The 25,032-nt window shown below is 46.1% G+C and overlaps 1 protein-coding gene across 1 annotated transcript in view; it reads left to right on the forward strand.

Moving 5' to 3' along the window:
- Positions 1-2,143: 2,143 nt before the first annotated feature.
- Positions 2,144-25,032, forward strand: part of PIN1 (peptidylprolyl cis/trans isomerase, NIMA-interacting 1) — a 31,381-nt gene continuing 8,492 nt past the window's right edge. The window contains exons 1-3 of the mRNA XM_075902501.1: positions 2,144-2,302; positions 5,738-5,938; positions 23,687-23,797. Coding sequence (XP_075758616.1) covers positions 2,245-2,302; positions 5,738-5,938; positions 23,687-23,797 — 370 coding nt within the window. The 5' untranslated portion in view covers positions 2,144-2,244. The remainder of the gene's footprint in view (positions 2,303-5,737; positions 5,939-23,686; positions 23,798-25,032) is intronic.

Below are 25,032 nucleotides of genomic sequence, written 5' to 3' on the forward strand. Positions count from 1 at the left end.
ATTGCTAATGTCAAAGTATATCAGTCCACCACTTTCCTCATATCTGCAGAACCAGTTATCTCATCATAGAAGGCAATTAGTCAGGCTTGGTCTGACAGGAATTCAGATTGACTGTTACAGATCACCTTCCTCTCCCAAGTTTTTCAAAATGGATTCCTTGAGCACCTGCACCATGATTTTCCCAGGGACTGAATTGAGGTTTACCAGTCTGTAGTTCCTTGGATTCTCCTCCGCCTCTTTAAAAGATGGGCACTGCATTTGCCTTTTTTGGTCATCTGGGACTTCCCCCAGTAGCCGTAAGTTTTCAGGGATAATGGCCACTCCCTCAGATGCATTAGATACTGCCCCATAGACTGAGCATATGATTTGTTTTAAATGGTCCTTATCTTGTTCTTTTACTACTGAAGGCTGCCCCTTCCTCCCCATTACTGTACTGCTCAGTGCAGCAGTCTGTGAGCTGACCTTGTCTGTGAGGACCAAGGAAAATAAAGCATTGAGTACTTCAGCTTTTTCTACATCATCTATCACTAAGTTGTCTTCCTCATTCATCAAGGATTCCTACACTTTCTCTGACTCCTTTCGTGCTGCTAACAACCTGTAGAGACATTTTTTCAGGGAAAGATATAGCTAGGTGCCAATTTAGTTTGTAACTGGAAAAACTTAAACAACAAATAGTTTTGCAGCAGTTTAGAGACTAACAAAACATGTAGATGGTGGTATGATAAGAACAGTTTAACCAGTTTTTAAAATGATACGTTAGCGGAAGCTGCTTATAAGAACTTGTAGTTAGTGTTCCTAGTGAAATAGACGGAATGTTGCTGAGTTTCAGGAGGTTGACTGCAAACTGGGCACCAGCAAGATCTCCATTTACAATGAAGTTTTGAGACCAAAATGATTTAACTAATGTCTTGATAGAGATTAATTTTCCTAATATCCCTGTGAACCAGTTACCACAGAAGAGAGAGATGGCCAGTGGAAGAGTCTTAATAGAACCCAGGATTTAAGAATTATTGTTGTGCCATAATTTGTAAACTGCCCCAAGAAGGCTGTACAATTCAGGGAGCTTGGATATTAATCTATGTAGAAGTGCTGGGCTGCTAACTCTTGTGATTCATTACTAATTTCACAATATTTTCTTTAAAGCCCCAGCTGCTGGAGCTCTGTGATTGTGACCCTCAATTGTCAGTAAGGAAAAATATGTCTAGCCCTCCTGCTTGCAGAGTGCAAGACTAAAACAGCAAAACATAAAACTTCAAAAAAATTAAATCTCCTTTTGCAGGTGCTTGACACATGAATACTTAGGATTGGTATTACAGAGGGATTTTGTGAGCATCAACGGAAGTTGGGGAAAGCCCTACACATTTTACAAGGGCAATACGCTCTGTACAATGAGCAGCAGCAGCTGATGATGCAAGGGTAGGCATCAGCTGGCCCTTGAGCTCCGGCAGAGAGAGAGGGGTCAGGGGCTTGCCCTGCTGCAAGTGTGCTGTGGCTCCCACAAGCAGCAGCATATCCCCCCTTCGGCTTTTACTTAGATGGCTCCATGTGCCGCTCTGGCCCAAGTACTGCCCCTACAGCTCCTGTTTGCTGGGAATATGACCACCGGAAGCTGTGGAGGCCATGCCTGCTGAGCAGGAAAAGTGCAGAACCGCCTGCCAGCACCTCCATGTAGGAGCTGGGTCGGGGTGAGGGCTGCTGCTTGAGACAAATGTCACATGGGGCCTACGCCCCCAATCTCTGGGGCCCCACCGCAGGGCTGCACCCCCCAGCCGACTCTCATGCCCAGCCCCACTTCGCCAGCCAGCTTCCCCTCCCTGCTGTGGTTCGGCGGCTAGCGAGTCCCTTGCACAGGGCCCGGGGGCTGCTCCAGGAGCCCCGTGCCAGGGACGGGGGGGGCATGTCCAGAACCCCCCCCCCCCCCTTCCTGGGTGTGGCGGACACGCGGCCAGGGAGGCCCCACGGCAGCGGGCCGGGACATGCTGGTCTCAGGTCTCCCTTGTCCCGCCTCGGCTTCCGTCCCCTCCCTCCAGATTCACTTCCGGGATCATTGCGGCCTTTCGCCCGTAGCCAATCACGGATCTTCTGCGCCAATGAGACCGGGGCCAGGGCGGGGCCGGGACCGCCTCTCTCTCTCTCAGCCAATGGCAGCCGGCGGGGGCGGGGTCTCGGCCTTCCCCGCGCCAATGGGGCGCCCTGGCGCCAGGCAGGCGGGGCGCGGCCGGGCGGGCTCGCGGCGCAGGGAAGATGGCGGAGGAGGAGAAGCTGCCCTCGGGCTGGGAGAAGCGCATGAGCCGCAGCTCCGGTACGGGGGGGCGTGAGGGGCGGGCGGGGGCAGGCCAGGTCAGCTATGGGAGTGGGGGGGCCGCGGCGGGGGGGGGGTGAAGGGTCTGAGGGGGGGCAGGGCTCTGGGGGCGGGGCCGGGGGGGCTGAAGGCTCTGAGGGGGGGGGGGCTTGGGGGCGGGGCCGGGGGGGGGTGAAGGGTCTGAGGGGGGGGCAGGGCTCTGGGGGCGGGGCCGGGGGGGCTGAAGGCTCTGGGGTTGGGGGCGGGGCCGGGGGGGGTGAAGGGTCTGAGGGAGGGGGCAGGGCTCTGGGGGCGGGGCCGGGGGGGGTGAAGGCTCTGGGGATGGGGGTGAGGGAGGGAGGGGGCAGGGCTCTGGGGGCGGGGCTGGGGGGGCTCAGGGGGGGGCGGGGGGGGGGGCTGAGGGGGGCGGGGGGGGGGGCGGGGGGGGCGGGGGCAGGGGGGGGCGGGGGCGGGGGGGCTGGGGCGGGGGCGGGGGCGGGGGGTGGGGGGGAGGCTCTGGGGGCGGGGGCAGGGCGGCGGGGGGGGGGGGATCTGGGGGGGGGCAGGGGGGGGTGGGGGCGGGGGGGCTGGGGGTGGGGGGGGGCTGGGGAAGGGGGCTGGGGGTGGGGGCAGGGGGGGGTGGGGTGGGGGCAGGGCTGGGGAAAGGCTGGGGGTGGGGGGGGGCACTGGAAGGCTCTGGGGGTGGGGGCAGGGGGGGGCGGGGCCGGGGGGCTCTGGGGGTGGGGGCAGGGCAGGGGGCGGGGCCGGGGGGGCTCTGGGGTTGGGGGCAGGGCCCGGGGGGGGGGTATGGGGGCTCTGGGGTGGGAGGGGGGGCTGGGGGGCTGGGGTGGGGTCTGCGGGGTTGAAGGCTCTGGGGTTCGGGGCGGGGCCTGGGGAATTAAAGGCTCTGGGGTTGGGGGTTGAAGGATTTGGGGGCGGTGCCTGGGAGGTTGAAGGCTTTAGGGCTTGGGGTGAGGCCGGGGGGTTAAAGGCTCTGCGGTTGGGGGCAGGGCTCTGGGGTTGGCGCTGGAACCTGTGGGATTGAAGACTCTGGGATTCGGGGCGGGGCTGGGGGGGTTAAAGGCTCTGGACTCCGGGGCAGGGCTCGGGGGGGGGGGGCGGTTTGAAGGCTCGGGTTGAGGGGTGGGGCTGGGAGTTGAAGGCTTTGGGGTTGGGTGTCATGGCTATGGGGGTGGGGTGAGGTCTGGGGTCTTGAAGGCACTGGGTCTGGGGTGGGGGGGCAGGCTTGTGGGCAGCTGGTGCTGCAGGCACTGGAGGGCAGAGAGTTTGGGCCTGCAGTGAATATAGCTTGGAGGGGTGTGCCTTGGAGATCCACTTCCCCAGCTGGGTGTCTACTGGGCTGTATTTACTTGGTCCCCATGGGTTGGTCTGGGGCAGGTTGTTCTGTTCCATGGAGTTGCTCTGGGGACTCAGATGTTCCCTTGAGAAGGGGATTGGGGAGGGTTCCCTGAATAGAGGCAGAGTGAAAGTGGCTTTATTCATGATGGGGTGGGAGGGAATTTAGTGAGGCAGCCTGGGGTTCTCACCATGTCCTTTGCTTGGGGATAAGCTTTCCCTGTTATATAGGACCTCCTGGCTAGGGTCCATGTTTGTTCACCTTATGGTGGATGGGTAAATCTGGAATGAAGCCCACGGGAGGTGTCTGTGTGGGGAGAGGAAGTGGATGCAGGTCCCAGTGCAGATGGGGGGGGCTGTTCTGATATGGGGTAAGGTCAAGTCTGGCTCAATGCCTTGGTACCCTACACGTTCAGGGTTAGAGGCAAATCATTGCACCTGTCTTCACTTCATTCCTTGTAGTTTTGCCAGGACACTGACTGTTCCAAGGTAGTTATAATTGGACGTTTGATCCTTGTGTCCTTGGGCTGTTGCCTTCTCTGCCATCCTCTATGTCTGAGAGTCAACACTTCTCTTCAGAGCATTTTGCTGGTTTGCTGGTTGAAATCCTTTGGGATAAAAGGGGTTAGAGAGAGGGAGGGAGTCACTCTGTCTGTCTGGTGAGAATTCCTGCAAGTGCAGGAATGAGCTGCTGCCAGCTTGGAGGGAAGGAGCAGAAAGCATCTCTAGGTTACAGTATTAGTTGGCTTGGCTTCACAGTGGTGTGGCCCCCGTCCTCGTGATTGCACGCTTCAGGGGAATTTTGCTGCTTATTTTAAAGAGTGGCTGCTTTTGGTCGAGGTATGTTTTTTTGTTAGCAACAGCAACCACAGACACATCCAGGATCAATGCTCCATTGTTTGTGCAGTGCCCACCACACTATAGTAAGACATGCCGTCTTGCTCAACTTTCTAATTACAAGATCATACAATTGTACGACTGGAAGGGGCATTTAGAATTCATTTAGTCTGGCCCCCTGGACTCCTGGCAGGACTAAGTATGATCTTGACCATCCCTGACTGGTGTTTGTATTACCTGCTCTTTAGAACTTCCAATGAGGTAAATTTCACAGTGTCTCTGTGTAATGTAAACCACCCTGTCAAGGAAGTTTTGCCTAATGGCCAACCTTAACTGTCCTTGCTGCAATTTAAGCCCATTGCTTTCTGTCCTATCCTTAGAGTAAAAGAGAGAATTTTTTTAACTCCATGTTGTGATAATCTTTTATGTACTTGAAAACTGTTATGTCCCCAGATAAACTCAATTTTTTCCCATCTTTCCTCATAGGTCATGTGTTTTAGATCTTTATTTTTATTGCTCTTCTCTGGACTTTCTCCAGTTTGTCTATATCTTTCCTGAAATCCATTAATTATGATGCATTTGAAAGGTGTGAGTCACCAATATTTAGGCTTTTCATCTTTTCTGCTTTACCTTCACATATATGCTGTTGTAAAGTGAAACATAATCATCTTCTTTGCCGAAAGCCCAGCCCTGTTCACCTTCTCTGCAGGGATAATCGAGGCAGTGTTCCTCTCTGTCAATGTACTGTATTGTTTCAGAAGGTGTATTGGTGTTAGGCGATGCTGGAAAGCCTCAGACATGCTTTCTGCTTTCATCAGACTAATTTGTACTTTACAAATATGAACCACCCAGTTCAGCTTTCCTGGGAAGGTTTAGGGACCTGCCTCTGTTAAAATCAGTGTGAGTTTTGACATGGTCTTCAGTGACAACTGGATCAGGTCTGAAGTAACTTGCCAGAGCTGGGTTAGAATGGATGAGCTGTTGTGCTCCCATCACCTTTCTCTTTATTTCTTATTAGGAAAGTTTGTTAAAGATGAGAATCTTAACAGATGGGATTGACAGCTGCAGTGCCGCAGCAACCTCTTATTATGGGATATTGAGTGTTTCCAGTTCCTGCAGTGATTCTGCTTTGAGCTGACATCCACATTTTTTCACTCACAGAAATCAAGAGTCTTGTATATCTGTTGAGATGAGCTAGAAGCCAGTATCACGGGTCTGAAAGGAACTTCTAACATTTAATCCTCTCCTCCCTTTTATTTGCAGGCCGTGTGTACTACTTCAACCACATTACAAATGCAAGCCAGTGGGAGCGCCCCAGCGGTGGTGGGAGGAATGGCCAAGGAGAGCCGGCTAAAGTGCGCTGTTCACACCTCTTGGTGAAGCACAACCAATCCAGAAGACCCTCATCATGGAGGCAGGAAAAGATCACGCGGAGCAAAGATGAGGCACTGGAGCTTATAAATGGCAAGTAAAAGCAAGAGAGAGGTTGATAGTAGTAAAGGGGAAAGTCATGTTAAGGCCTAAACCAAACACCTGAGAGAGAAATGACTTTTTAGTTGCATGAAATCTCTAAGGCAAAGTTGTTGAGCCAAGTGCTCAAACATGGACTTCAGTGTAGCATAGCCACCTGGGGAGTCAATTTTTCTGATTAAATGACTTAAGAACAGGATCCCTCCCTTCCCCATCCCCTCTTTGCATTTTTGTAATGTCATGTCAGAAAGGTGTTTGTATTTTTTGTAAATGTGTATATTATTTTTATATTAAAAATAAAACAATTATTTGAAGCTAAAACTAAACGTTCCTTTAACATCTTCCTTTTCTATGTTTAAGATTTCATTTGACTATTTTCCCAACTGCAGTTACAGTAAATTGTGATGAGTCTGTGCCTAAGAAATGCATGAACATTTGCACAGGCATGTTCAAAGATCCTGTTAAGCTGATTCACAAAACATACATTTCCCAGCACAGTAAGTTGTCCAGTGTGCGGTGGCCTTAAGCGGGTCCAGAAGTGATGGGATCCTAGTCTTTCCTATGCCTGTGGTGCCAAGTCAAGCACGTATTGTCCCTTGTAATGCAGTAGCGTTTAACTGGGATGCTGCTTAGCCAGTGAACTGTGGTCTTGTGGACTGGTGTTGGCTTTTATAGGCAGGATTCTAATCCCACCTTCTCCATTGCCTCTTGCTTTGGGATCAGGTTAGACAGGGCCTGGGTGAAGTGAGTGGGAATCTTCCTACTGACTTTGGCTCAGAACCTTACCCTGTTTCCCATTACAAAATATGACCTGACCTACCTCCCAGGGGTGTTGTGAGGACTAGCACTTGGTACAGTATGTGAAGCACTGGTACTGCTGCATGCTGTTACGTTATTGTAAAGTTTCTTGTTGCTTTTGGAGGGCTCAAATGAGGTTTTACTCGCTACCCCCTTGATCTTGCTTCATTTTAAAAAAAACAATTTGACAGCGTTTGGGGGGAGAGGAAAATCACCCCACCAAACACTATGAAGCCCTAAACGGGGTACTAAATAGGGATGTTAAGAAGCTTCAGGTGGTAGCCAGGTTAGTCTGTACAGGATAAACGTAAAACAACAACCCATAGTCTGGTAGCACTTTAAAGACTAACAAAACATGCAGATGAAGTGGGCTGTGCCCATGAAAGCTCATGATACCATCCACCTGTTTTGTTAGTCTTTGGAGTGCTACCAGACTATTTGTTGTTTTTGTAAGTTAGGGATGTTAAATATTGGTTAATTGAACAGTCAATTAACCTCATGAATTCTTATTGGTTAGTCCCCGGTCCGTCCCTGTCCGGGGAGGATGTGAGCTCCCAGACCTGGCATGAGCCGGAACTGAGCCAGGCTGCCTGCCCACCTGGCTCCTAATACACTTTAAATGCAGAGCCAGGGGATAGGTCCAGGACCCAGTGCAAGCTGGCACTGAGCTGGGCTGCTGGCCAGTCTGCCAAAAATGTATTGGCAAGTGGTGGGGGAGGAATGCGTGTAATCTATACCATTGACCTATAAGCTTTTGCTTATTGGTAATCAGTTAATCAACTATTTGGTTACATCCCTAGTACTAACCAGCAGGTGGTGCCATGTGTTTTGAAAGTGATGCTGAATTAACCACCAAGAGTAATAGCACCTTTTCAGGATGTTCTCCTTTGAAAGCCAGGTTGGTTAATTAGTGGTATCTAATAAAGCAGCTGTTATGGAGTGTGAAGTGTTACAGTGAAGTTTATTAGAACTGTGCACATGGAGATAGACTTTTATAAATAAAATTTGAAATGTTTGACAGCCAGGCTGCAAATACTAATTGATCCTAGTAGGTTCATTAACATCTTTGGGTGAAACTCACCTCTGTGCAAAGCGCTGGCACAAGGACTGTGTATCGCCTGGCTTACTGAAGCCCTAGTTTAAAGACTGCAGTAGTCCCTAGGCCTCATGTTGCGCCCTGTCCCAGAGGTGAGGGTTTAGGGGAGGCCTAGGTCTTGTTTGCTCTTTGCTTGGGGGGGAATTTCACATCACACCAAATACTTGACAGTTGACACCTTGTACTTCAGCAAACCTTTGCCAGCATCACTGGTACAGCAAAAGCCAGTTATCTAATCTGACTGCAGCCCAATCGGATAATCCAGAAAATGAGAGAGTGCAGAATTGCAGTGCCATCTGGTGGCCACAGGAACGAGAACCTAGTTCTGGCACTGTGTGCACTGGTGGTTTGGGTCATGGGGAGAGCTGGATCATGGAGGGTTGGCTAAATGGGGCTCAGTTGTACTGGAAACGAGTGCTGCTGTCGTTTACAGAGCAGTTATTCATAAACTCGGGTCCAAGTGAGAGAATAAACTGTAGAGGGAAAAGTTCTCTTGAACTGTTATCCAAGTCGTATTTCAGAACCTTACAGGCAGTTCAACTTCTTTGCTGTTAGAAGAAGCCCAACTAACCTTCTGAATAAATGAATGTCTTTATAAATTTGTTTGGGTGCCATCTTTTATCTCAGACACAATAGGGCTTCAATGTCCGATACGGTCACAGAGACTTTTTTATCTTGTTCTATGAGAGATCCAGTTATCGTTTATTTTAATTTTTTTTGTTAGTGCTAGACTAAAGTGCAGATCTGACAGTTGTGAAGACTGAAGTCCCTTCACTGTCAGATAATTTTTATGTTTAAGTCTTTTTTCCAGTGTGGCACCTAAGGACAAGAAAGATGTGATTCAAATTGATTTGTAAGTGTCCTGCTTTGTTCTTGATAAAGGCCATTAGGGATTCTTTATTCATCATGTTTATTATCATTATATTTTTGCCTCCTAAGAATGAAATGTCATGATCAAAAAATCTTTCTGTCAACACTCCCATCTGTGCTTGATAAACACTATTTTCTGGAAAGGTCACAGAGAACATCCACTCACGTAATTATTTTATGTAGATTGTCTGCATTTTCTTTGCTCAGGAAGGTGAGATGATATACTGATACTGTTGACATGGAAAAATCCAATCGGTATTATCCTCCTGAAAATGACAGAAAATCATAAAGTTTAAAAAAAACCCACTAGAGAATGTATTGCATGACTGCACATCCTAACTCCACCACAGTTTCTGACTAATGGTAAGGCATCATTGAATTTCTTTGAGCAGATGTACTGTACCTGATGAACGTAATTATAGCACAGAATTGTTTAAGTAGATCTCTCGGGAAGCATTTGTTCGACAGACGTAGCACCACAAAGTCTTACGCTTTGTTTAGAGAGTGGCTATGTCTCTGATATTTCCTTCAGAATCTTTAATTCTGAAATTAATGTTTTATGCAATATAAACCTGCGATTGAAATTTGTTTAAGGAAAATGCTTTATATTCTCTCCTCAGGGAATTTGCTAAAGGTTAGCATTTTTAGATAGATGAACTGTGGCTAGTTTTGGACCTTTTACTTGCTTATGGTTCTCTTTCCAGTAATAAAGAAAAGAGATTGAAGATGAGAGGTGATGAGCAATTTGTGAATAAAGCATCATTGCAAAATCTTACGCCATTACGAAAGTTACAAGGGGTCAATAAAATGTAAAATTAAATTAGTTTTCATTGTAATCTTGATATTTTTATTGGTATTATAGCAGTGCTTAGAGGGCTCTGTTGTGCCACGCTCGGCACAGATACATAGCGAGAAATAGTTCCTGCTTTGAAGAGTTTAGGATTGAAATAGACAACACAGGGTTGGTGAAAAGAAGGATTAGTGATCTCATTGGGATGGGAACGCGTAAACAGTTACCCAATAAGCCTGGACTTACCCGTTAACATTCACAGTTACCTGCTGGTTCCAGTCCCACTCCTGGGGAGTCAGCTGCTGCTTCTGTGCTGCTACCTCTGATACAGCCAGCTTCTGAGGAGTGGGGCTGTGGGCAGGAGCCACCTGCCATGCAGGTGCAGGTAACTGGGTATCCACTGAGTGTATCATCCATTACGTAATTAACTGCTTTTTAGCATCCATCTTGGAGATGAGGGAGCTGAGGCACCAGGAGTTAGTACCTTGCCCAGAGCTGCACAAGGAATCTATGGCAGAACAAGGAGTTGGCCTTAGTTCAGTGCTTTAACCATAAGATCATCTAACCCTTTGTCCAAACATAAAACATATTTGCCTGGTAAACTGTCAGACATTTAGCAGAGCTGTTGCAACCGCATTTAGTTGAACCTTGCAGGCTTGTGAAATTCATTCAACTTCATTCTCCAGAAGCTGTGAATGGCACGAAGATCATGGTGCAAACTGACGATGCAGGGGCTTTAATGTTAAAGGTTATGATCCTTCCTTAACTCAGGCAGCTTTCCTTTTTTTAACGTGTGCATGCACATTGATACGATGGCAGGTGATACAACATTTACTGGCAGGGTTAGGGTGATGCTTGGAAGTAAACATGAACTTAGGGCGATGCAAATATGTATTTTGGATGAATGCTGTATTTTGATAGCAAATATTTTGTGCAAGTGCTCTGTTTACACTCGGCTGGAGCAGCTTAGTTTAATTAGATAAACAATATTAAATTTTTCCACTGTGATGTGCATGCATAAGTGCCATGAAAACAAACTCTTTTCTGCCCTGAGGCACCAGAGCTGCAAAAAGCCCCTTTGGGGTAAATGGCTTCTTATAATCTACATTAATCTTTCTCAAATAAAGTACAGAACTGATTCTGAACTGATGCACAGGTCCCTTTGCATGCTCTCCACTTACTCTCTTCCCCCCCCCCCCCCCAAAAAAAAAACCTCTAAGGAATATATACTAAATATAAAAGATGTGATAAATAGCCATACCCCTTGAATTTAGCAGTGCTGCTTGTGTCTTAAAGTGCATCATCACATTCATTCCTCCAAAGGAATATGAACTCCCATGGTGCTCAAAATATCGTCATAGGGCTGTAATCAGATGTTGGTCTCCCCATTCCCCAATCTGCCACTTTCTGGCAGCTTTCTCACAGGCCTGGCTCTGAGGTTACTGCTAGTCCAGCTAGATATACAGAAACAATTCTCTACTGAATTAAATTGCTTGCGTAATTACACAGATGTAGGGGACTGGCAATTACTTCAGCTGAAAGGATCCAATTGACTGAACTTTGGGAGGGGAAAAACGTGCCACTGGTGGGGAAATCCCAAAGACGTGAAGAAATAGAGAGCAGTGTGTTACGCTCTGTTTCAGTCGGGGGAGACTGTTGTACTGGGGACTGCTTGAATGAAATCTGATGTAGTTTGACAGATTTATTTCACTTAAATCAACCTATCCTCTTCTAGTCCCTAAAAATAGATGCAACTTAGCCAAGCAGAATATGGAGTCATACTGGCTTCAGATACAATCAATTATCTATATGTTTTGTCACTGGTTGGGTAATCAAAACATTTCAGTGAGGGGTTAGCCTGCTGGCAGTGAGTATTGTCTAGTCTCTTTGTGGCATGGTAACTTACTGCAACATCTCAGCCAGTTCTAAGCCTTTGTTTGTAGTTCTGGGTCTTGAGAAGGAAGCTCCTTTGCTTCCCCTCTCTGAACCTGGGCAGGCCCCTATGTCCTTGTCTGAGATGTGGATGTCACGTGTAATGCCTAATGCTTACAGTTCCAACAAGGTGTTCGATACTGGAAGAAACCAGCACAGACAGCTCTGAACTCTGCTGGGCCATCTGTGCAAGGCAGAAATCACTACAATTGCAAAAGCAGTTGTATCCTTTTCCCCAAGCTCACTCCAAGTGACCCTTGGCTTTTTGCGTTTCTTGTCACGGTGGTGCAGTCCACCCGACTTCTTGTATTCATCAAGGCTGTGCAGTTGTTGCTGAATCTTTGCTTTTGCACCTGCACAAACTGCTGCTATTCTTAAGCGCCTCTGTTCTGGAAGGAGCATTTCTGGAGCCACACTCTTAAGTATCCCCTGAAACTTTGTTGCATCTAAAGCTTCCCTTTTCTATCCCCGAGCATTCCCCCTATTATTAAAATGAATTTGGATTTGTCTCTCTCACACTTTCTCTTCATAGAATACTAGGACTGGAAGGGACCTTGGGAGGTCATCGAGTCCAGTCCCCTGTCCTCATGGTAGGACCCAGTACTGTCTAGACCATCCCTGATAGCCATTTATCTAACCTACTCTTAAATATCTCCGGAGATGGGGATTCCACAACCTCCCTGGGCAATTTATTCCAGTGTTTAACCACCCTGACAGTTAGGAACTTTTTCCTAATGTCCAACCTAAACCTCCCTTGCTGCAGTTTAAGCCCATTGCTTTTTGTCCTATCCTCAGAGGCTGGGAAGAACAATTTTTCTCCCTCCTTCTTGTGACAACTTTTTAGATACCTGAAAACTGCTATCATGTCCCCTCTCAATCTTCTCTTTTCCAAGCTAATCAAGACCAGTTTTTTCAGTCTTCTTTCATAGGTCATGTTCTCTAGACCTTTAATCATTCTCGTTGCTCTTCTCTGGAACTTCTCTAATTTCTCCATCTTTCTTGAAATGTGGTGCCCAGAACGGGACACAATACTCCAACTGAGGCCTAATCAGCACAGAGTAGAGTGGAAGAATGACTTCTTGTGTCTTGCTCACAGCACACCTGTTAATGCATCCTAGAATCATGTTTGCTTTTTTTTTTTTTATTTTTTTTTTTTATTTTTTTTTTTTTTTGGCAACAGTGTCACACTGACTCATTTAGCTGGTGGTCCACTATAACCCTTAGATCTCTTTCTGCCTTACTCCTTCCTAGAGTGTCGCTTCCCATTCTGCATGTGTGAAACTGATTGTTCCTTCCTAAGTGGAGCACTTTGCATTTGTCTTTATTAAACTTCATCCTATTTACCTCAGACCATTTCTCCAATTGGTCCAGGTCATTTTGAATTATGACCCTCTCTTCCAATGAAGTTGCAACCCCTCCTGGCTTGGTATCATCTGCAAACTTAATAAGCGTACTTTCTATACCAATATCTCAATAGTTGATGAAGATATTGAACAGAACCGGTCTCAAAACAGACCCCTGCAGAAACCCACTTGTTATACCTTTCCAGCAGATTTGTGAACCATTAATAACTTCTCTCTGAGAACGGTTATCCAACCAGTTATGCGCCCACCTTATAGTAGCCCCATCTAAGTTGTATTTGCCTAGTTTATTGATAAGAATATCATGCGAGACCATATCAAATGCCTTACTAAAGTCTAGGTATACCACGTCCACCGCTTCTCCCTTATCCACAAGACTCCTTATGTTATCAAAGAAAGCTATCAGATTGGTTTGACATGATTTGTTCTTTACAAATCCATGCTGGCTGTTCCTTTTCTTATCTTCCAGGTGTTTGCAGATGAATTCCTTAATTGCTTGCACCATTATCTTTCCTGGCACAGAAGTTAAACTGACTGGTTGTAGCTTCCTGCATTGTTCTTATTTCCCTTTTTATAGATGGGCACTATATTTGCCCATATATTTTTATGTATCATACACACACACACACACACACACGTGTATTTGTGTGTGTCTAATATGTAGAGAGGTGTGCTCTACTACTTGTCCATCTGAAGCAATGACTACAGCTTCAGTTCTAGTATCCCAATGCTCACCTTTCAGAGTAAGAGTGCTCTCACTTGGTTTGCAGTGCCCCCAAACCGAGTTTGGTACATTTCCTCAGGCTCTTCAGCTTCTGAAATGAAGAGATTTATTGACTTAAGGTTAAATAGCTTCTGTTTCTTCTGTGCTTCTCCCAGAATGCTTCAGGAGAACCAGCAGCCATTGCTGTATGTATGGCAAGTGTAACTTCCACACCTTATGGTCCCAAGGCCTTGCAGGGATTCACTGGTAGGGGTCTCGTGCTCATAATGCTGCACCAACCACAGTCTTTCCCTTTTCATAGCCATCGCTGTGTCCAGCATTTCTCTTTGAAGATGGAAGCCTGGGCGTCCAGAGGACAACAAAGCTTGACTGACTTCGAAAGACTCTTCAGGTGGCCTCCCTTTACCTTTGGGGGGGGGTGCTGGGGTTCTTCCCAGACATGTGTCCTTCAAGACAAGTAGGTAGCTCCACTACCCTTGAGGCGCGTGCACCTCCAGGGTGCCTCAGGGGAGACAGTGAAAATGAAAGTGGGGAGATGCTTACGTGTGTGCAGACTTTTTGCTTCTGAAGTCTGTGTTCTCCTTTATCGTGGGAAATAGCCTTAGGGCTTTGCCTTCCCTAATTATAAATAATCTGAAGACTGACTTGTTCCAGTCCCTGCCCCATGCCCTTCTGGGCTAACAGAGAGAACCCCTTCCAGAGCTGTGAAATGCTACAAATTGGTCGTACTAGTCTTCCTGTCATGATTTGTTTCTCAGGACTCCCAAGAGGGCATGCATCTGTTGATTGCTCCTTCTAGAACTCTCTCCCTCCCCCCCCACTTTTAGGATGTGCCGTGGTTCTTCTCTCTTGAACAGCATTGTACCCATGTGCGCTTTAATGTGACTTAACATCCTATGGCCTTGAAAGCAAGGCACTGGACTTGGAGGACTGGTGTTCTCTTCCTACTTCTGCCTCTGACTTGTCTGACCTTGGTCAAGTCACTTACCCTCTGCAGAGTCCCTTCCATGCGTTTTTGACTATGTAGATTGTAAGCACTGAAACAAATCTTAGCAGTGTAACTTCAGAGTCTTAGAAGCTTCAGGGGGTAGCCAAGTTAGTCTTACAGGTAAACTGAAAAAAACAACAGTCTGGTAGCACTTTATAAACTAACCAAATATATAGATGGTATCATGAGCTTTTGTGGGCACAGCCCACTTCTTCAGATGACCCAAGTGTTGGATGTCTAGGACCAACATAAATAGGGAAGATGGGAGGGAGGGAGGGAACAAGAAAAGGCAGTGGGTAAAAAATATATCAAGGGAAAGCCGAGTCTATAAGCACCTAAAGACTAGATAGTCAAAGGAGGCAAATGAAAACCATTAATTAGCAAACAGAGAATCAGGAAACACTTAAAGACTGATGAAACATCTACTCAGGAGCAAATTTACACTAACATTCCCCCCTAATCCCTGACCAGGAGCTTTCTATCTGCTACCCAAGATACACAAACCTGGAAATCCCGGATGACCCATCATCTCAAGTACTGGCACACTCACCACAGGATTATCTGTGTATATTGACTCACTCCTCAGACCCTATGCTACCAGCACTCCTAGCTATCTCCATGACACCACTGACTTCCTGAGGAAACGTCAAAACATCAGTAATCTACCTGAAAACACCATCCTGGCCGCTATGGACGTAGAAGCTCTTTACATCAACATTCCACATGAAGACAGATTACAGGCTATCAGAAACACCATCCCCGATGACAACACTGCACATTTAGTTACAGAACTCTGCAACTTTGCCCTCACCCACAACTACTTCTGATTCAGAGACAATTTTTATCTCTAAGTCAGCAGCACAGCCATGGGCACCTGCATGGCACCACAATATGCCAACATCTTTATGGCTGACCTTGAACAACGTTTCCTCAGCTCTCGCCCCCTAACACTCCTACTTTATTTACGCTACTTTGGTCATCATATGGACCCACGGGAAAGAGGCTCTTGAATTTTACAAAGATTTCAACAACTTCCACCCCACCATCAATCTCAGCCTGGACCAGTCCACATGGGAAATCCACTTCCTGGACACTACAGTACAACTAAAAAATTGACAAATCTCTACCACCCTCTACCAGAAACCCACTGACGGCTACACTTACTTCCATGCCTCCAGCTCCCATCCCAGGCACCCTTTTCAATCTATTGTATACAGCCAAGCCCTAAGACACAACCAGATTTGCTCAGATTCCACAGACAGAGACAAACACCTACAGGATCTTTATAGAGCATTCCTAAAACTTAAACACCCACCTGGAGAAGTGAAAAAACAAACTGACAGAGCCAAAAAAGTACCCAGACATGAACTACTCTAAGACAGACCCAAATGAGAAAATAACAGAATTCCACTTGTCATCACCCATGATCCACAACTCAAACCTCTCCAATGCATTATCCACAATCTACAACCTATCTTGGAAAATAACTCACTGTCAGAGGCCTTAGGGGAAAGGCCTATTCTCACTTAGACAAACCTCAACCTAAAACGTATTCTTTCCAATAACCATGCTACACAGCTACATCATAAACATCCAGGAACCCATCCCTGCAATCAACCATGGTGCCAACTGTGCCCATATAACTATACAAGTGAACTCATTACTGGAGCCAACCACACAAGCCACCAAATCAGAGGCTCATTCAACTGCACATCCAGTAATTTAATCTATACTATCAAATGCCAGCAATGCCCCACTGCAGTATATATTGGACAAACTGGACGGTCCCTACATGAAAGAATTAATGGATACAAATCAGATATCCGTAAAGGGAACATACAAAAGCCTGTGGGGGCACACTTTAATCTCCCTGGGCATGCATTAACAGATCTTCAAGTGGCTGTTTTGTTACAAACCAATTGCAGGAGCCAAATACACAGGGAAGGACTGGAGCTTCAGCTCATTCCCAAATTCAATTCTCACACCTCTGGATTAAACAAAGATACTGGATGGTTAGGTCAAACAATGTGGGCAACAATGGGTCTTTGAAGAATCTCATGATACCATAGATGTTTCGTGTGTCTTTAAGTGTTTCCTGACTCATTTGCTAATTAATGGTTCTTATCTGCCCTCTTTGACTATCTAGTCTTTAGGTGCTTATAGACTCAGCTTTCCCTTGATATATTTTTTACCCACTGCCTTTTCTTATCCCCCCCAATTTTCCCTTCCGCACCTCCCCCTCCCATCTCCCCTATTTATTTTGGTCCTAGACATCCAACACTCCAGTCATCTGAAGAAGTGGGCTGTGCCCACGAAAACTCATGATACCAGCTACATGTTTTATTAGTCTATAAAGTGCTACCAGACTAATCAGAGTCTTAGGTAGCAGAGAGAGAACCCATGAGGTCCTCCATAATCCAGCCCCCTGTGGTGGCTAGGACAAGATTATTTCTTCTAGCATTCAAAGTGTTTTGTGATTTTTCTGGGCACTGAAGTGTCTCCATTCAACTTTAGGTGTCATAATGGATCACAAGTTAAACACAAGTCAACAGTATGAAAAACATGTTGCAAGAAAAGCAAACATGATTCTGGGCTGCATTAACAGGAGTGTTGTGAGCAAGACACAAGAAGTCATTCTTCTGCTCTACTCTGCTCTGGTTAGGCCTCAACTGCAGTACTGTGTCCAGTTCTGGGTACCACATTCAAGAAAGATGTAGAGAAATTGGAGAAGGTCCAGAGAAGAGCAACAAAAATAATGAAAGATCTAGAAAACATGAGCTATGAGGGAAGACCGAAAGAATTGGGCTTGTTTAGTTTGGAAAAGAGAAGACTGGGAGAGGACACGATAGCGGTTTTCAGGTATCTAAAAGGGTGTTACAAGGAGGAGTAGGGATGTTAAATATCAGTTAATTAGTCAATTAATCTCATGAATTCTTATCAGTTACTCGATTATTCTATAGTTCAGGAGGAGGAGGGCCGCAGCCAGTGCATTCTGGCCTCACTCCCAAGAAGCCCCCTGTCACTACATGCTGCTGCCTCTGTATCAGCAGCAGGAACTGGTCTGCAAGGGGAGCCAGTTTAAAAACCAGCTCCGCTCGCAGACCGGCTGCCTGTCATCCCCCCAATACAGAGGCAGCAGCGCAGGGTGGCAGCAACCCCTGACCAGGATGAGGGCTGAGCCGGAACTGAGATGGGCTGCCTGCCTCGCTCCTAATACACTGAAGTGCAGAGACGCATGAATTAATGCCTTTTAAAACCCCGAATCCTACGTAGTGTTTTTTCCAAGAGGCTAACTGAGCTCAACACGCTACCAAGAACCAGAATGGATACCATCAATGTTTTTTAAATAAAATCAGATTTTTAAAAAATCAATAATAATTTTCTCATTTAGAAATTAATGGTTACAATTCAGTCTCATCACAAATACTACATGTTCACTTACAGTCTCATAAAAATGAATTAATGGCTTTAGGCTGTTCATCCTAACTACCAGCTGTTGCTCCTTGAAAGTTCTGGGCTTTTAATTTCTTTCTCAGCAGACTGAAGTCACATGTGAAAAGACAGACACAAGGGCTACATCTAGACTACATCCCTTTTTCGGAAAAGGGATGTAAATTAGACGTATTGCAATCGCTAATGAAGCGGGGATTTAAATCTCCCGTGCTTCATTAGCATAAAAATGGCTTCCGCTTTTTTCGGCACGGAGCTTTGCTGGAGAAAAGCACCAGTCTAGACGCTGATCTTTTGGAAAATAAAGCCTTTTCTGAAAGATCCCTTATCCCTTATTTCAAGAGGGATAAGGGATCTTTCGGAAAAGGCTTTATTTTCCAAAAGATCAGCGTCTAGACTGGTGCTTTTCTCCAGCAAAGCTCCCTGCCGAAAAAAAGCGGCAGCTATTTTATGCTAATGAAGCGTGGGAGATTTAAATCCCTGCTTCATTAGCGATTGCGATACGTCTAATTTACATCCCTTTTCCAAAAAAGGATGTAGTCTAGATGTAGCCTAAATGTAGCCACGCTGGATAGGATTGCTTTTGTTCTGTGCTTATGTAGTGGTGGAGCTGGGCCAAGCGCAGCAGAGGAGTTGGACAGTCAATATATAGGAAAGGAGGGAGGCAGAGTATAAAGGAACAGTGAAGTGGACTGGAAAGAAAAAGGAAAGATGTTGTTCAGCACATGCACAGCTTTCTATATTCCCCACACATTTGCCACAGAAAAGCTTTCATGGATTCTGGGCATAAGAGAGATCCTACCTGGGAATCTGTTGAAGAAATTCCTAAGGAAAACGTGTCAAGTGTAAGCTGTGCAAGAAGATGATGCCGGTTCCACCACAAGAATGAAACATCATAAGCAAAAGTGCTTAGTGGGAGAAAACGATGTGGCTACGGCTGAAAAACAGTGTGGATCAACTGGTTAGTAACTTAAATTCACTTTTGCAATGCATTGTACTTGAAGACACTCTCCCTGCCTCTCAGTATGTGTGATTTGACACATTTCCAAGCTGTTTGCTATGTTGGATATAGCTAGGCAAAAAAAAATAGCTAGTCCTTATGGCTTGGTTAATAGCTAATTAGATTTAGAATCGATCGCTCATGTATATGGTACAGAAAGCTGCAGTAAGAGAAATCTGGTGATGCCAGTTGCCACTGGGTATAATTTTCTTATTTTCTATGACGTTACACGTGCCCCTTGTTTTGGAACATCAGGGCCACAGACCACAATGGTGATGCCATGACTGTTCCTAGGTTTTGTTTCAGGATCCTATTAAAGCTGAAGAGATTTTCTCTGAAGTTGTTGCAGACTCCTCCATTGGTACTTCTAGTAAGCAAAAGATTTTAATCATCCAGTAAAGCCACCACCATTGATGGGTTTGTCGTAAGGACCAGCAAGTACCAACAAAAAGATTGCTCAGTTCATTTATGCCACATTCTCCTTTTCACATTATGAACAATAAACACTTTCATTGACATGGCTGAGTCTTTATGATCAGTCTACACTCCACCTGTAGAGCAGATGTTGGTGGAAGGTTGCTAGATACAGTGTACGAGAAGGAACTCGAACAGTGTGCAAGAAATACCGAGGAGAAAGTTGCCAGTTTCAGCCTTGATGGGTGGAGCAATGTACACAAGGAGCCAGTCAAATGTGCTTGTGTGACAACAGAAGATGAGGTTGCATATCTCAGAAACAATAGCAGCATCAGGAAATGCCCACACAACAGAACATTTAAAAGAAGTGGCAGTGAAAGCTGTAATAAACTGAACAATAATTCAGTGCTCACATGCACAGCTTTGTCATAGACAATGCTGCAAATACGGCGAAGAAGAAAAGATACTTAGAAGAAGAAATGGAAGGGTGCTCCTTAATAACCTATGGGTATGGTGACCATTTAATGCATCTTTCAACCAAAAACATATGGATGTCTTCTCTAGGAATAAAAGAAAATGTTGTTGGAAGTCGCAAAATACTTCTGTAACAGCCATTTGGCTTCACCTCCACTAAAGAGAGCAGGTAAAGCCAAACTAATTCTTCCTCAAGATGTTCAGTGGAGTACAGTGGTTGATTATTTTGAAAAATGTATTAAGAACTGGCCTATTCTCATATAATTTGGCGGGGGGAGGGAAAGTGATTAAATTGAGGGAAGTACCTCTAATCCAGTGTTAGATACTTTGGATGAGAAATACAGAGGATATGCTCAGTATACTGAAATCTATATCCATAGCCTTAATCAAGCTTCAGAGAAATTGCTGCTTCATTGCTGATGCTGTTGAAATTTGGAAGGCACTTCAGGAGACATTGATGAAAGAAATACCTCTCTAGAAAGTTAAACTGCAGGCAATAAAGTAAATGGATCAAGCACTAACTCCGCCTCATTTTCTTGAGAATATTCTCAACCCCAGCTATAAAGGTAGATGCCTAACTTCTTCAGAAGAGGCTGCTGCCATGGCACAGGCATCTAAAAAGCACTCCTCAGTTGTGCCAGTCACAACACATTTCAGGGTTGGAGCAAACCATTTACTGATGAAGTGACTAATGTCATTCACCTGAATTAGTGGGAATCCTTAGCCAGGCACAGAGTTCTCTGTGACTAAGCCAACTTTTCCCAGCAGTAGATCCCTCTGCAGGCACAGAGGAAATATTTTGTTTGTTATTCACTCAAAGCTAAGAGTATGGAAGACGAGAGCTAGTGGTAGAAGTGTTAAGGACATGGTACATTCAGTGTTCTGAGGACTTGCCTCTTAATGTTAAATAACATTTGAAATGTAAAAAAAGTTGGACAGCTGTCAGTCAGCAACTCAGGAGACTGCTGCAATTGCAAGTATGAAACGTTTTATGTAACATTTTAAGATTGTTTAATAAAATAGATGTGCTGTCAGTGTTTGTGTGATTTAGTTCTTACTACTTCTAATGTAGCGCTGCTGCATCTGCGGTTTGACACCAGTGATGTGTATTATGTATTAACTTGATTGTGTATCTTTTAAGAAAATTAATAATGAAGAAATAGAAGTGGGAAACTTGTTTTAAATCAAATGATTTTTCTCTTGACGATTTTTAAATCGCCTGATTTAAAACTCAGTCCATCCTGCCAAGAACTGCCTGTCTTTGCATAAGACACCCACCAGTGACACTGTTTTGCTTGTCTTTGATTAAATGCTTTCAACCCCTAAGTAGTTAAATACTACCTCCCCGCCCCCAACACAAGTGTTGTTGAATGGCTGAAGTGCAGGATTATCTAAGAGGGCTACTCAACTTTGGAAGCCTTGGGGGCCACAATGACTGAGCGCCAAAACTTAAGTGTGGTTGCATGTAGATGCAAATATATATGCAAATAGCTTCTTTCACACTGACAGGCATGAATACAAAGATTAAGGCAAGACTAACAACACGCAGGCCCCATTTACGTCAGTTCTGCTGATATTAATGAAGTGCAATATTGACCCCATTTCCACCCATATGACAGCACTTTCAATGAGCAATGACGGTCCAGGAATTGAACTACTAAAACACGTACCAACAGAAGACCATTATATTGACTCACCGTTATGGAGCGTGTTCCCAGTGGAGGCCATGTTCAAAGAATCCCACCTGCGGGCCACGTGTTAAGCCCCACGTAAACCCAAACCACCGTGGGCCGCAAACAAATAGGCTGTGGGCTGTGTGTTGAGTAGCCCTGATCTAAGAGGTGAGTTACATTCTGTTATTTCTTGTTACACAGCTATTAGGGTAGAGGAGGATGTGTGCTGGTGATCCTGGCATGTAATTACTGAGTTGCAAACCACAGCTCTGAATAGCGGACACTTTCTGCGTCTTCTTCCTTTATGGCTGAAATTTTCAGTGTTTGGCCTTTTACAAAAGAGAAACTTCTGAAAATTTAAGCAAAAAGTTCTTGTCGTTTGGTGGGTGGTGAGTTTCTGCATTTCAGCCATTCCTCTCCACACCCCCTTTATCAACTTCAGATGCAAGTGCTTACAGGAGAAAGATGGAAGGCGCTGGGAAATGGCCTTTGTTGCTAAGTGCTTCTGCGTGTTGTGGGGAACGGTTGTAGTTTTGACTTGGCATACAGTTAAGAAAGTTTGAAAACCCCGCTTCTTCCAGGCAGAGTGCATTGGAAAGTGCATGAATGGCTGTCTTAGGTGGGTGGTGAAAAGGTAGCTGAGGTGACAGGAATCTGAGGTGGGGAGGGTCTGTGGGAACCCAGCACTTGGAGTGGATAAACTACTAGAGAGTTTGCCTGGCATTGCTCAGGTCCTTAGTTAACTCTTCTTTTTCTTCACTGAAATCACTGCTCTGGGGTGGGGGATGGGGATGAGGAGTTCGGGATGCAGGCTGCTCCCGGGAGAGGACCGCCCTAGGTCTCTCACCACAGCATAGAATCCTAGGGCTGGAAGAGACCTCAGGAGTCATCAACTCCAGCCCCCTGCCCAAGGCAGGACCAATCCCAACTAAATCAACCCAGCCAGGGCTTTGTCAAGCCGAGACCATGGTGATTCCACCCCCTCCCTAGGGAACCCATCCCAGGGAGGTGGTGGAATCTCCATCCCTAGAGCAGCTTGGGGCCAGGTGAGAAGTGCCTCTCCATGGCCACTGCAGCTCCAGAGGGCACAGCCAGGGGAAGGCTGCAGGCTCCTGGGCTGGGGCAGGTCCAGGATCGTCTGCCCCCTGCGCTCCCCAGACAGTGTGGAATGCACCAAACTCTGCACTTTCCCCTGGCTTCCTGACGAAGGGGAACAGCCAGTAATGTTTGGGGGGTGGGGAGCTTGAGACTCCCAGCCCGCCCTCCCTAAAGGGTGCCTGCAGGGTGGGAGGCTTGGGACTGAGGCAGTCCTGGATGTGGGGGAGGGGGAGTTGCCCAGCCAGTCCTCTTTCACCTGCTTGGCAAGTGTCTCTTTTCTGTGTGGTTTTATGAGAAGCAATCCCATTCCAGGCACATCCCCGTTTCCTGGCACAACCAAATGCTGACCTTGCTTTACGTTATAAGAGGAAGCTGCATGCCGAATTTAGCCCTCACTCTTATCGTTTAGGAGAAGTTCTGCTTCCCTGTTGGTTGTAAATCTTGTGTAAGTGATTGTCTCAGGCTCTTTTCTGATATACACAGAACAGCACAAGGTAGATAGTAAAAGATACTCTGAGAGCATCGGAGGTTGTAGAAAAGCATGAAACGCTAACCACACGATCAGCTGTTTTGTAACGCAAAGCATGGAGGTGAACAGAAGAACTCCGCTGCTGCTCAGGAAGGTGAAATTTCTACCTCTCCTGTCACTCTAGGAAGCCTCTACCCTATGCTATGGTGACATAGCAGTGCCTCAGCAAATGGCTGTCGCGTAGATGTGTCTGAAGTGGCAGTCATGCTTGCACGTGCTATCTGAATTTCTGGGATTCAGTGCAGCAAAAGGCCACGAATGTACGGCAGGAACAGCACTTGTATGGAGCTCGTGAGGTGCTGCTCTAGTTTCTTGCAGTTATGACCCTTCTGCAGTGGCTTCTACTTGCCATTAGGCGATGCGAAGACTGCCCCCGCTTTGAAATGGCCTGGGGCAAAGCATATCCCTTGAAACGTGCCTCAGTAACTAACGCGACCTCCGATTTATCTACCCGTTTTCATGATGAATATTTCCTACCCCCACTTCCTAGTATGCTCTCTGACTTGGCTCTTGCCTCTGACTATGAATTATCATTGTGCCAATAGGTTACATTCAGAAGATCAAATCTGGAGAGGAGGATTTCGAATCCCTTGCTTCCCAGTTTAGCGACTGCAGCTCGGCAAAAGCAGGAGGAGATCTGGGTGCTTTTGGGAGAGGTAGGTGACATGAATTCAATAATGAAATTACGCCGTTGACATTGAAATTCATCAGCAAGGGGTGGGGATAAATAACCCCGTCCCCTCACATGGATTGATGTGCGAAGAGAGTTTGCTGAATGTGAAGTGTGGCTTGCTGCTTAGATGCTAAACCAATTAGGAATACAGCTCCGATACGACTCTACAAGGAGAGCGCATTATGCAAACGCTCCTTACGAAATTGGCTTTTGCTTTGAGAGTTGTTTTGTTTTAGCCACACTGAAAGGGAACCCAGTTGCTTAGCATAATAAACCGTGAACAAGGAGGAAATGAATCAATGGAACTAATGACAAACCAGACAGATAATTAAGCACTAATCTCCAAGTGTATATGCATGGGAGGGAGTAATAGCAAATTGGGGAAATGGGTGCAATTTGCAGACAACCAAAAGTAATGCTGCTGCCGAGGGGATTCATTTCAGCAATGCTGATCCGTGTGGAGAGGGAGTGCGTACAAGATGCTGCTCTCATTTCACTCATTAACGGGATGTATTAGGACACTTGACATAAGAAAGGTCCTTGAGCACATAAGAGAGATGTCCCGTGTTGCATGTTGTAGCTGGAGTACACAGTACATTGGTGCTGGCAAACACAGCGTTTTCTGCCTTTGGCTTTAAAACGTGAACATACCCAAAGGAAAGAAGTCTAGTGAGAATTCCCTACAGCTGAAACAGTGAGGTGGGATCATGTGTTTCTGGTAAGATCATTTAGGGGGATGGCAGGATGAGACATGAGCATCGAGGCAAGTTCCTGAACATTTCCATTTTTTCTGTGCTGCAAACACACAAATATTGCAGCAGAAATCTCTGCTGATGTACCACGCTGCAAGGGTGTTCAGGACAGTCTGCATAGTTGTATTACAATCCGAGTATCTGCCCAGGAACAGTTACAACAGCCAGAACTGACCCATTGCCATAGACTTCAGCCACAAAAGCTGTCTTCGGGAGTGTAAATGTGGACTTACAATAACACATTGTTTAGGTTGCTTTTGTGTGTTACAGCTACCTACAGAGGTCATTTATATTGCAGTTAAACAAGCGATTCCTTCTTAATTAGTGCTCCTGTGGGTGCTCCATTTTAGGCATGCCTGTGCCCCCATGGCTTGGATCTAAGATTTTTGGTAACTGTGCCCATTATGTTGGTCCATGTGCTTGTGGCAGGGTCAATAGGCCCCTGTTCTGCCCACTGTCCTGCAGT

The sequence above is a fragment of the Pelodiscus sinensis genome, chromosome 31 (genome assembly GCF_052426305.1).
Source record: "Pelodiscus sinensis isolate ZL-2025 chromosome 31, ASM5242630v1, whole genome shotgun sequence".
NCBI lineage: Eukaryota > Metazoa > Chordata > Testudines > Trionychidae > Pelodiscus > Pelodiscus sinensis.